General features: G+C 38.1%; 1 protein-coding gene across 4 annotated transcripts in view; it reads left to right on the top strand.

Annotated features, from left to right (window-relative positions):
* The window catches only part of dok7b (docking protein 7b), a 228,770-nt gene that overhangs the window by 16,815 nt on the left and 198,271 nt on the right, over positions 1-13,684 (top strand). For all 4 annotated transcript variants that reach the window (XM_039751628.1, XM_039751627.1, XM_039751626.1 and 1 more), the window contains exons 3-4: positions 9,577-9,807; positions 13,009-13,209. In XM_039751628.1, coding sequence (XP_039607562.1) covers positions 9,577-9,807; positions 13,009-13,209 — 432 coding nt within the window. The remainder of the gene's footprint in view (positions 1-9,576; positions 9,808-13,008; positions 13,210-13,684) is intronic.

Here is a 13,684-nt window from a genome sequence, read left to right as displayed (position 1 = left end):
TCTTACCTGTAGAAATAGCAAATCTAACATGAACTGCACATCATCTCGAACTGGAAATCTTAAAAACAGAAGAAAAGAACATCCAGTTGTGTCTCAGAATCGGGTACACTGGCATCTGTTCAGCCACATGGAAGGCTGGTTACCACCGGGCATCCTGTAGGGTCAAGAGAAAAAATACAATAAAGGGGCATTGTACTTCTAACTGCAGCAATAAGAAATAAGTTATCTCTAAGGAGCAAGGCTCCTCCATTATATTCAGTTAATGTATGTATAGTATGTGAACTTCTATAAGATTATAACACGTGACAACAGCAGGTGCCCAGCCTGTCACTGTGCCACATCAGACGCACACCACACTTCTCTGATGGCTTTGGATATAAATTTTAAAATTGCCTGTTTTCAACCATGGAATTTTTTTCTACTAAATAAGGTTAAAGTAATCCATTAACAATTTGTAATTCTATTATCGCATCCTGCTTTCTTGTAATAACTTTGTTGTTGCTACTCTTGTATGTAATTTAGCCTTCATCATTATAATTTGTTAACGTTATTATGGAAAAACTACTGCATTGATGTAATCTGATATCAACATAATAAAAAATACCGACGGCTTTGGAGGGCACACTTTACACCCGTCGAGTGTCAGTCCTGCACTCCTAATTCTATTCCTAATTCGACACCTCGATTACATTGTTTTACTTAATTATTAGGATGCCGTTCACTCTTTAAGATAAAAAAAAAATGTGGACAAATGTTAAAAGAAACACACCACCAAATGCTAATAGAATGCTACGAAATAAATGACATACATATATTAATCCATTAACCCAAACACGGAAAATGCTGTGATTTTTACGATTAAACCACGAGATTACGAAGTGGTTTAACTAAAAGTGATGTACTTACAAAAAAGCTTCACAGACACACGTCGCATTTCATTTCGCTCCCTCTTCATTCGACTGGAGTTAAATTTTTCAGGCGACATATCTTCCATGACGTTCTAAAATTCAAAACTTGCCATCTTCCAGTAACAAGTCCACTTACAGACGGAGTTAAAGGACAATACAAAAATGACTCGCAACTACAAATCAAACCTGACGAGTGACGTGTGTCGTAAAACATTCGACATGCGCAGAACAAATCGGGCAGCGACAGACGTGAAATGAATTTTTAATTAAGCACAGAGCGTGCGCGAGACAAATCGGATGGGGACTCATGTCGCAAAGTAAAAAAATGCAGATCGAACAGGGTCGTAATAGTAAAGCTCTGCGCATGCGTGCGCATGCGCGCGCAGATCGCGTAGGCACCGCAGATCGGGTAGCGACAGGGCCACCCTCAGGGCTCATTTATACTTCACGCGACGCATGCTGCAGCGGACGCTCCTGCTATGCAAGCGTTTAAGTGTTTATACTTGCGCGCGTACTTTATGTAAATCTGGAGGAGTCCACCAGGTGGCAGTGTGAGATATTATCACGGTGAGAACATGTTCGGCTTCTCTGTGTTGTGAATTGCCTAAAACACCTATTAAATTCCGATAACACCTTACCGCAATATCTGTGAAAAGGATGTTTATTTATTAAATCCATCAATCCAGGGATGTGTCCATTCCAACAAGCATTGGGCACGACTGAGAAACAATCCCTGGACGAGGTCTCCGCTCATCGCAAGGTGAATACAAGCACACAAACACTAGCGTCATTTTAGCGGCACCAAATCCCCAAATCTGCTTATCTTTGGAAGGAAACCTGAGCACAGTGTGGAATACAAGCAGGAAATACCAGCAACGTAACTCCCTGCGAGACAGCAGTGCTATTGCTCCGCCACCGTGTCACCCCCATGTGTGTAATTATTAACAGTATTCATTATTTAAATGAAATTATATGTAAAATGTAACATACACACTTTAATGCATTTCATCATGAAAGTGATATCAAGTATGAATCTAAAGATTCTAAATGTGCAGAGAGTTGGAATATCATACATTTAATTTGTTCTGTGTGGTGATCTTTTGCTGCTTTCCGCTGCTGTCAGGTCCAAGAAGCTCGTAGCGATTAAAAACTGGGATGACGTTCTGACGGTCTGCTTTAATGATAAAGTAAACTACGAGGTTAAAGTGGACAATTGAGATTAAAGCCGAAATTTCCACTTTAATCACAAAATACACGTTTTCACCATGTCCTTTATTTTTTTCTCAGTGGTTCAAATATAACGCTATACATTATGTTGCTGTTGTTAAATTGCAAAAATAAAAAAATTTAAAAAGACGACACAAAAGATGGTATGTAAAACTTTTAAAATGTATCGTGTCATTACATTCGGGAACTATCTACATGTGACAGAAAGCCTCTATGCCGATCCTACGGGATGGATGCTTCGATGTGATGAAGCAAAATGCCGACATACAAATGTTTTCGTGGTGCTTTTATATTCAAGCGTCGCATATTCCCGATCGTAATGACACGATACATTTTAAAAGTCTCAGTGCCGTCTTTTTTTTTTTGCAACTTCACATCGGCAACATAATGTATAGCGCTGTATTTGAGCCACTGAGAAAAAAATAAAAGACACGGTGAAAGCGTGTATTTTGTGATTAAAGTGGAAATTTCGGCTTTAATCTCGAAATGTCCACTTTAACCTCGTAGTTTACTTTATTATTAAAGCAGACGGCGATGAACGTCATCCCAGTTTTTATCGCACAGCTTCTTGTACCTGACAGCAGGTAAAGTAAAAATAAAAATAGACGGCACAAAAGATGGTATGTGAGACTTTTAAAATGTATCGTGTCATTACGATCGGGAATATGCGACGCTTGAATATAAAAGCACCACGAATGCATCTGTATGTCGGCATTTTGCTTTAACAGTTTGAACCATTCATCAAACAGCAAAGCGCGCACATCGATCCCCGAAGGATCAACATAGAGGCTTGCTGTCACATGTAGATAGTAAACAGAGACTCTGACGTCACGTTCCGACTTTTAGCACATTGCGCCCCCCGACTTTTTGCTGGTACTGCAACTCGCGCATGCGTCGCGTTAATTTCTGAGGACCTGCTCAGAGGGGCGTGAAATGAGCGCTGGGAGCAGCGTGGCAGCCATGATGCGGACGCATACGCGTTCTGAGCGTGAAGTATAAATGAGCCCTTAGCAGCAATAACTGCAATCAAGCGTTTGCGATAACTTGCAATGAGTCTTTTACAGCGCTCTGGAGGAATTTTGGCACACTCATCTTTGCAGAATTGTTGTAATTCAGCTTTATTTGAGGGTTTTCTAGCATGAACCGCCTTTTTAAGGTCATGTCATAGCATCTCAATTGGATTCAGGTCAGAACTTTCACTAGGCCACTCCAAAGTCTTCATTTTGTTTTTCTTCAGCCATTCAGAGGTGGATTTGCTGGTGTGTTTTGGGTCATTGTCCTGTCGCAGTACCCAAGATCGCTTAACAGTGGTTTGCATCTTGGAAATCTGCCATGCAGGCTGTTTTTGCCCAGTCTCTTTCTTATGGTGGAGTTGTGAACACTGACCTTAATTGAGGCAAGTGAGGCCTGCAGTTCTTTAGACGTTGTCCTGGGGTCTTTTGTGATCTCTCGGATGAGTCGTCTCTGCGCTCTTGGGGTAATTTTGGTTGGCCGGCCACTCCTGGGAAGGTTCACCACTGTTCCATGTTTTTGCCATTTGTGGATAATGGCTCTCACTGTGGTTCGCTGGAGTCCCAAAGCTTTAGAAATGGCTTTATAACCTTTACCAGACTGATAGATCTCAATTACTTCTGTTCTCATTTGTTCCTGAATTTCTTTGGATCTTGGCATGATGTCTTGCTTTTGAGGTGCTTTTGGTCTACTTCTCTGTGTCCGTCAGCTCCTATTTAAGTGATTTCTTGATTGAAACAGGTGTGGCAGTAATCAGGCCTGGGGGTGGCTACGGAAATTGAACTCAGGTGTGATACACCACAGTTAGGTTATTTTTTAACAAGGGGGCAATTACTTTTTCACACAGAGCTCCCTAAATAATAAAAACCATCATTTAAAAACTGCATTTTGTGTTTACTTGTGTTATATTTGACTAATGGTTAAATGTGTTTGATGATCAGAAACATTTTGTGTGACAAACATGCAAAAGAATAAGAAATCAGGAATGGGGCAAATAGTTTTTCACACCACTGTAGTTTGTGATGCTACTTACCATTATAGGCACTTGGGAAAAGAGGATGAATTGCGAAGGAGGTTAGAATGTAAATGTCTACTCAGTGAATGCATTTTAAGCTACCTTTAAAAGAAAGAATTAAGTCAACTAATCTAATTACTTTAGGGAGGCAAAGTCTGGTGCAATACAGCTAAAGGCATGGGTGACATGGAACAAAACAAGGCTGCTTGCATCAGTTCTCTGGATGAACAGGGCTATGTTGCTTCAAGTTGTTACTAATGTAGTTTGTTGAAAGACCATTGAAAGTTTAGCATTTTTGGTACAGGATTTTATATTCAGTCCTATTATCCACATGAAGCCAGTGAAAATGGAACAGAACAGGCATTATGAGTTAATTTCTATTTGACTGACTGAATGAGGAATCTTGCAGCAGACTTTTGAACCAGACAGAAGCTGAGATAATAGATTAATTGTGGCAGCTGCCGACAGAGTTACAGAAGGCAGTGCAGGATGGAGAATAGCATGTAGTTAAATATCAGTATCACAAAAGAACATAAATTAGCAAACACAGACACTGTATGTCATGGCAGTGGAATTAAGAAAATTTCTTAATTACAAGTATTTAAATTAAATAAAAAATGACAAAGACAAAGGTATGGCAAAGATCAAAAAAAGGTATGATGGTATTAGCACCAGTACAGTTGGGCTTTAGTACTTATTAATATGATTTATGTTTTGTTTCTATTTATCTTTAAAGAGTTGTGCTTCATCTAGGTATTTAGTTTTTCCATAGTCATCAAACAGGATATTTGATTAACAAGTTGTAGTTGTTTCAGAAATTAACTACATAAGGAAATTGGAATTAGTCTATAATATATCTGACTGTAAATTATTATGAGTGAACACAAAACAGAGAGATCAGTATGGGTACAATCCATTAAATTGTGCCTTTTTCTTTAAAAGAAGCAGTTTTAAATTCAGTTTGATTAAATTTCAACTGCTTTCCTCTAGGGGTGGCACAGTGGCTCAGTGGTAGTGCTGCTGCCTCGCACTAAGGAGACCTGGGTTCGCTTCCTGGGTCCTCCCTGCGTGGAGGTTGCATGTTCTTACCGTGTCTGCGTGGGTTTTCTCCGGGTGCTCCGGTTTCCTCCCACAGTCCAAAGACATGCAGGTTAGGTGCATTGGCGATCCTAAATTATCCCTAGTGTGTTGTGGTGTGTGTGTGCGCATGTCCCTTGCTGGCATCCTGCCTGGGGATTTGTTCCTGCCTTGCACCCTGTGTTGTCACACCCAGCATTCGACGAAACAGCTCAGGATCCCCGTCAGCAGACAGCCTCGCGTTACAGTCTCACCCTCTGTAAATGACCATCTATCTGCCACTGCCAGGTTTCTCCTTGCCATGGTCCAGCTGCTCGGGTCCTCAATAATGAGGATTCTGTGAGCCGACTATTCTCAGGGAATTCTACCAAATAGCTTTAGTTCCATAACTAACGCTCCCTCACAATGCAGGTGATGTGTTTCATTCTGGACTCAGTGAGCAACTGCTTTTTCGACACAAATTCAAACCATCTGTACCCAGTGATTCTCAGAAGAGACACAGTACCGACGGAGTCCAGTCTTTGTCTCAGGTCACTGAATGGCATTCATGTCTCACAACCAGATAGCAAAACAGGAAGCACCAGGACTCTAAAGACTTAGACCTTCGTCCTTTTGTAAAGATATCGAGGGCGCCATACACCCAGTCCATGCAAACTTTGAACAAAGTAGGAGCAAGAACACACCCCTGATGTAACCACAGAATCAACTGGGAAGGAAGCACAGAGGTTCTGCTTCCACTCTGCAAAGCACTGACAATACCAGCGTACCTACTGGCTGTGACATCCAGCAACTTCAGGGGGATAAACACCACAACCGGCTATAGTCGGTTCCCACTGCAATTTACTAGCACGCCGGAGCTGATCAGTCAGTGCTGTACATTTGTTGAGCAGCTAGCTAATGACCACTGCTGCCCACTGCTGCACCGCAGCCTCACTGTCTCTAGGATTCAGCCGCTGCACTACTGTAGACTAGCCTGCAAGCATCAGCGTTTACCTCTGTGTACTCGTGTGCCGCCAGTTCAAGCACAGTTGACTCTGTGATTTACTGAATTTCATCAATGGCGTAATGAAACTACGTGATCGCTGCGCAGCGCCTGTCGAGCTGCTGAATGGTGTTGGAAAAAAGATAGACTGATTGTTTCAAAACAGATTTTTAGGACTTCTCTTTTCAACTTCCAGGATGCAGTTAAGAAAATTAAACAAGATTTCTTTGCTGATTTAGTATCCCGTCATTCTAAGAATCCTAGGGTCTTATTTAATTCAATTAATGCGGCCATTCACCCTCATTCTGTGATGGGATTAAATAGCAATGTTCATTCATGTGAGCAGTTTCTTTCATTCTTTGTCAGCAAAATTGATGCTATCCGCTCTGACATTGTTCAAACTGGCTATGAACTTCCTACTGTTAATCATGGCATTGTCTTAGAATTCTTTGATCTTGTCTCACTTTCAAAGTTAAAAAGAACTATTGACAACCTTATACCAGCTTCCAGCCCTCTCGATATAGTACCACCACACCTCTTAGTGGAAGCCTTTGATGTTTTGGGCCCATCCTTACTAGCCATTATCAATGATTCTATAAGTGTTGGCGTTGTGCCCTCATTTTTTAAACATGCTGCGGTCCATCCCCGTCTAAAAAAGGCAGAATCAGATCCTGGAGTTTTAACCAATTTTCGCCCAATTTCCCAACTGCCATTTCTGGCTAAAATTCTAGAAAGAATTATTTATAATCAATTGGTTGATCACCTTAACTCCAATAATTTATTTGAGATCTACCAATCTGGCTTTGGGCGTTGTCATGGTGTTGAAAACGCCCTCCTGAAAGTATTCTATGACATCTCTATTATTACTGACTCAGGTGGCGTGGTAGTCCTTCTCCTCCTTGACCTGTCTGCTGCCTTTGACACTGTTGACCATGAGATATTGCTGATGTGGCTTGAACATCTTGTTGGGCTTAAAGGGGCTGCTCTTAACTGGTTCAGGTCATATTTAACTGGTAGACACTTTTCAGTGTCTTTAAATTCCTATTTTTTGTCTTTTTTAAATATGGTGTTCCTCAGGGATCCATTTTGGGTCCTATTTTATTCTCTATATACCTTCATCCTATTTGAGCTATTTTTAGGAAATGTAACATTTCTTTTCACTGCTATGCTGATGATACTCAGGTTTATATTCCAATCTGCAACTCTGCAATAAATCAACTCCACAACTGTCTTTCTGAACTAAGATCCTTGATGGCTAATAATTTTATTGATCTGAATAAAAATAAAACGAAGGTGCTTATATTGGGTCCATCAGCTAAAGCCCAAATTGGTCTTGGACGTCTCGGCTGTTTTTCTGTCTTTTGCAAACCTCAAGTCTGCAATCTAGGTGTTATCTTTGACAGTAACCTCTCTTTTGAGAAACAAGTAAATTCTGTAGTCAAGAGTTGCTTTTCCAGCTTCCTCTATTAGGTAAGATCAAGCCTTTTTTATCTTCTACTTATCTTGAGAAAGCTACTCATGCTTTTATTTTTTCTCGCCTTGATTACTGCCACTCGCTGTATTCTGGGATTAGCAAATCCCTGATATACAGGTTACAGTTGGTCCAGAATGCTGCCAGTCGCTTTTTGGTTGGGGCAAGAAAGTATGACTCTGTTTCTCCTATTTTATCTTTTTTACACTGGCTGCCTGTCAGTTTTCAAATTGATTTTAAAATCTTGTTGCAGTTTTTAAATCTTTACATGGGCTTGCTCCTGCCTATTTATCCGAATTGTTTGTTTTACACCAGCCATCCAGAGTGCTTAGATCTTCTGGTCAGTTGTCTCTTTTTGTCCCTCGTACCAAGTGTAAAACCATAGGGGGACAGGGCTTTTGCAGTTGCTGCTCCTCGCCCGTGGAACTCTTTACCTCGTCACATAAAGGGGTCGTCTACAATTGAACTGTTCAAAACAAGATTAAAGACTCATTTCTATTCACTTGCATCAGGTGATCTTCAGTAATACTGATGGTTTCCTCATTGTGATTATATAACATTCCTTCTATTTATTGTTTATTTTATTTATGTTCATATATTTTATTTCTATTTATGTTATTTGTTTGTTTTCTTTTATTCTATTATAAAGCACTTTGGCCACAGCATTCCTATGTTGTTTTAAATGTGCTATATAAATAAACTGACATTGACAATTGACATTGACTGTTGCACCTTGTACATATTGTTCCAGTAGTTTTTTTTTTTAAGTTTTTACAGTTCATTGACAGTGTATAAAATGATGTGTTGCAGTAATTGTGATGCTCTTTGCATTGAAAAAAAATGTGTTTAATTAAAATTTCGCTTTTTCTTTCTGAATTGTGACGTTTCATTAAAAAGTGCAGCAAAAAAGTATTTGGCGTCCAGGGATGCATTAACCCCCAAGTATGTGGCAATGGAAGGGTTAAAGCCCTAAGATACCACCGAAACGCCCTGCACCTTCTAATGTTTTTGGCAATGAAAACGTGCTTGCATGAATTACAGTACATACAGCGGTAACATCAGTATTTTACATTCTAGCACTGCGGGAGACAATAGTACAGTACTCCATGGTATATGGGTTTACTTTACATTCTTTTTTTTAGGTAATGTATTAAACTGAGTTTGAAATGAAATTAAAGTGTTTTGGGGGCATATTTAGGGTTTAAATTATAAAAAATAGGCATTTTTTTAACCACATCCAAAATTTGCAGTTTTTCACAATTCGCGGGTGCTCTATGAATGTTACCCCCTCAAATTTCAGGGGTGTCCTGTACACCATAGTAATTCAGAATGCAGCTGTTTCCACACATCTACCAAAATTCACTTATAGCTGTAGGGTTAAAATGGTTCTTACATCTGTTGCTCTTAACCTTTGGAAACCTCAATCTTTAACCTGATGGCAACAAATTAAGCTTACTCATATTCATATTCAGTCTAGGTCACAGAATAGCTACAGACAAGAACTGTCTCCTCTTGGATCTAGGAACCATTGCCAAATTAGATTACCAATTATAAATACCTCCTTCATTATCTGACGAGGAACTGTGAATAAATTACATAAATACCATGTAATATTATTATTATATTTGGCTGACAGATTTTATTATTTTTTTTTTTACAGTTAAACACTTGCAGGATAAGTGACTGAGGGTTACACAATAAAGCAGACACCTGATTTGACCCATCACATTTGTGATTTATAGTTCAGTGTCTTAGCCGCTACCCTTTATAGCCTGCTATTACTGCCACAAAGTAATCCTGAATCCTGAAAACGTCATTATGCATTCATGTTACCTTTAATAAAAACATATCTGTTAATCATAAAATTGATCTTTTTTCCATATAGACTGCCTTTTGATGCTTATTTACAAAGACAAGTCAGATAAAGCTAAAGGACACAAAGAAAGGAGCAGCGTAACGTTAGAAGACATCTGTGGCCTGGATCCTGGACTCTCATATGAAGGTGTTAGTCACACTCTGGCTATTATATGTTTAACTCAGACAGTGATGCTCGGATTTGAAAGCAAGGAAGCAATGTATGCTTGGGACTTACGAATTCGCTATAGCCTTGGTGAAGGTAAGATGCAAGAATTTGTCAGTTTATAGCTGAAATTGTTTTCACTTGTTGATTGTCCACTATCAAAAATTATTAAAATTGTATACTCATTCATACTTCAATCCTTAGTGAGTGTGAACAGTTCTTTTAAATTATGCATTTTTGCTGTAGAATTTTCAGTATATATTTTTAAGGAAAGTGTATTTTATGGCTTTCTATGAATAAATGACAATGTAATGTCCAGTAATATATAGTGCTTCATAAATGATTCCAATTAATGAAAATATGGGGCTGTGACTGGGCATACTAGATGAGTAAAATAGAGAAGACTATTGGAAAACAAAATATAATGTAGACCAGGATTCACAATCAAACTCACAGAGAAACACTCTTTTTCTTTCAATTGCCATATACTGAATAGTCAGGATAACTTGCTTCTGTTTTTCATTTTTAATAGCTTTTTCTGACTGTTTGTCCTTGATTTAATGGTTAATCCATTGTCATCTAGTTTTAAGTTCTAGTTTTAACTCTATGCTTGTTGCTAATCTGTTGTAAATTTATCAAGTACATCCTTGAATAAAAGTGTTTTTAGGCAAACAATAAGTGGTAGGTAACACTTTTAGTAACAATTTTGTTGCTTAATTAAATTACATCAGTTATTGAGAAGTGTGTTTGGTATGCTATATTGTGTACCTTGTAGCAATATAATAAATTCATGTATACTGTTTTAACCTGTTTTACACCAGATGTCCTGGTTCCTGCTATATGTATTCTAAAAAATGTAAAGGCTTGCTGAATATTAGCCTGTTAATTTGCAAATAATGTAAATAGAGATATCATCATCACTGATTTGATCCAACCAGATGTTTCCATATGTGCTGGATTGCATTTTCTTTAGAAACTTGAAGATACAGATGTCTATCAATTATGGTTAACCTATCTTCTCTCTTGCTATGGTTGCTGCAAACTAGTTATTTTATGTTCTTTTGGGTCAGGTTGGGTGAAGAAATTTGATCAGTGGAGTGTCTTCTTTTTAGATAAGAGTAAAGGGATTCCCACCTTAGAAAGCCATTACTATAGAACTGCTGAGCAATACGTACATTTCAGTATTTAAACAGTACACCTCTACTGAGCATTAACTCCGCTTGATCTTCCAAAGAGGGAAATGTTGTAACATTTCTCCCTCCTCCCTAACACATTGTGCTGATCAGTTATCACCTATATTTAAGACATTTTCACTTAGTCTTTGTCTTAGTGCAAAATCCCTGCTTGTTCAAATAATCCACAATCATCCCTGAACAAAGTATTTCTTGTCAAAATGGCAGCAGGCTAATAGTTCTGACCTCTGTTATACTGAAGACATTTGAATGTCTGTCATCAAAGTATCTCAAGTCTCTCACAAATTCAATCCTTGACCCTCTGCAGTTTTCTTGTCATACCAAAAGTTCAACTGAGGATTCTGTAAACATGGCTCTCTACTACATCTTGGTGTATTTAGAGACCTAATTAACTTATGCCAGAATATTATTTGTCAATTTCATTTCTGCATTTAACAAAATCATACCAGAATTTATCCATATAAAACTTGTCAGTATGAATCAGAACTATGTCACATGTCTGTAGATCTTTGACTTTCTAAGGAACAGACATCAGACAGTGAAGATGAGTGGCTAGACAGTGCTACTGACCCCGATCACAGGGACTACTTAAGGCTGTGTTCTCTCTTCTCTCCTTTTCTATCTTTACATCAGTGACTGTACCTCCAGTGACCCATGTGTTAAACTGCTGAAGTATGTTGATGACACCACCCGGATTGGCCTTATTACAGACATGATCATGGTGCCATGATGTTTTATATATTTGTGTTTTCTGCATTACTATTTTTCACTAATACTGCATATTATGTTGTGATGGTGTCATCTATTGTACATCTTGTTATTTTATTGTATTTACTTTGTCTTGTGTATGGATGTAACACCAAGGGAATTTCCTAGCAACAGTGTTTTCTGGCAATAAAGTTCAAGTTTGCATGCAGAAAATTAAAAAAATGAGACTGAGTAAACGAGACAAGAATGGTCAGTTGCAGTGTACCTAAGATAGTACCATACTAGCTGTGGATTGAGACCAGACTACATAGTTCAGTACAAAAAGGATATAATCCTCAGGTCTAAGTGCTGTTCCAGTGAACAGCGGAAAACAATCAATACCAAGTTAACTAATTCACAACTAGTCTTGTTTTTGCTTTGGATTTCGCGTCAGTTTGCTTAGCTGTCTGATTGCTGTTAGTGGCAGAGCTCCAGCCATTAATGCCTCGCTTTTTGTTCTCTTGGTTTAAAGGGTCAGAGCACAGAGAAATGTACGTTTTCATGTAAACCTACTAAAAAACAATTGCAATCATTAAGCTCCTTTGAAATTAGTGTCACTGTCGTTATTGTAAATGAGTTCACCTTGAGTGTATTAAAGGCCCAGAAATCTCTATACAGAAAGTATGATGACAAAAGGTAAGTGTTAGAAGAGCCATATCTGAAGCATAGTTGTCTCTCTGTAACTCACGGACAGATCTACCTTCAAGGTGATCTAGGGAGCCACCCCTCGATGTAAGGTACAAGTGACCACCCCCCGCCCCGTCTCATATTATTTTTATATGTGATGTTTATACAGTGTAAATATATATATATATATATATATATATATATATATATATATATATATATATATATATATGATACCCTGGGACCTATGGATGCTCTAATCTGATCTTGCTTTAACTCATTTCCCAAATACATAGGTAATATAATAATACAATTCATTATGAGCCCAGCTTTTCCTCATAACCGAGTGATTATGAAACTTACCAAAGCATATAAAACAACGAGTCGGAGGCAAAAAAATATTTGTGAAGAATGTCTTATTGCAGTTAAAACTTCACAGTAGAGCACAATTTTTGTATAATACATATGAAAGATCTTGTATCAGAGCTGGAGAACACTTGCTAAGATATCTCCATGACACTCAGAAGGACTTCAACATTACCTTTTCCAGGTAGCATTAACTTTTCTCAGAATCACTCTAATTGTGTTATAGGAAAGAATATTTTTAATTAAGTTATTTTTTAGTGTTAATACACATTTAATTTTGCATTCCCAATAAATTATTTTCTACTGTTACAGGTGTTTAAAATGTCAAGTAGCAAATAGTTATACTTGTTTCTTTTTTTGTTAGTTCATAGATTTAATGTAGCCGTGTTACCTGGTACAAAATTGGAGAATGGACCTGCAGTGCTACATTTATGTAACAATCTTCTGGTCATTGTGAGAGACATTCCACCAGGAATTATTGGACAGTGGAAGCTTTCAGATCTCAGGCGTTATGGAGCAGTCCCTAATGGCTTTGTCTTTGAGGGAGGCACACGATGTGGCTATTGTGAGTACCTAAAACATTGTATTATTTAGTGGTAAATGTTTCTGTGTTGAAAACAGAGGCGGATTTATGGGTGCACTTAGTATGTTCTAAATTCAAAACATTACTGAAACATAATTTGATTTTTTGTATGTTTAAGTAACTGATGTGTCTGTATTTTCATGTTATTTTGAAAGAAGTAACACTGTTATGTTAAAAAGTCCTTATCAAGTCTTGTAAAATAATGTCTTTTTTGTTTTGATAAAAGAATAGGACTCCAACAAGTTCTGTGTATAGTGTCCTGTAACATGTAAATTTGCCACTACAGTATTTGAAATGTGTGCTTTAATGCGCTTGACTGAGAAACATTCTGTGCAGTTGTAAATACAAATGATATTCATAAAGTTGAATGGTTACTGTGGACAAATTGTCTAAATCTCTTTTATGCAATTTCTACCTAAACTCATTTTTGTATGAAACTGTCCTTTGTTTTTCACTC

The sequence above is a fragment of the Polypterus senegalus genome, chromosome 4, assembly GCF_016835505.1.
Source record: "Polypterus senegalus isolate Bchr_013 chromosome 4, ASM1683550v1, whole genome shotgun sequence".
Taxonomy (NCBI): Eukaryota; Metazoa; Chordata; class Cladistia; order Polypteriformes; family Polypteridae; genus Polypterus; species Polypterus senegalus.
The sequence above is the reverse complement of the archived record's forward strand: the minus strand, read 5'-3'. Positions and strand labels throughout refer to the sequence as shown.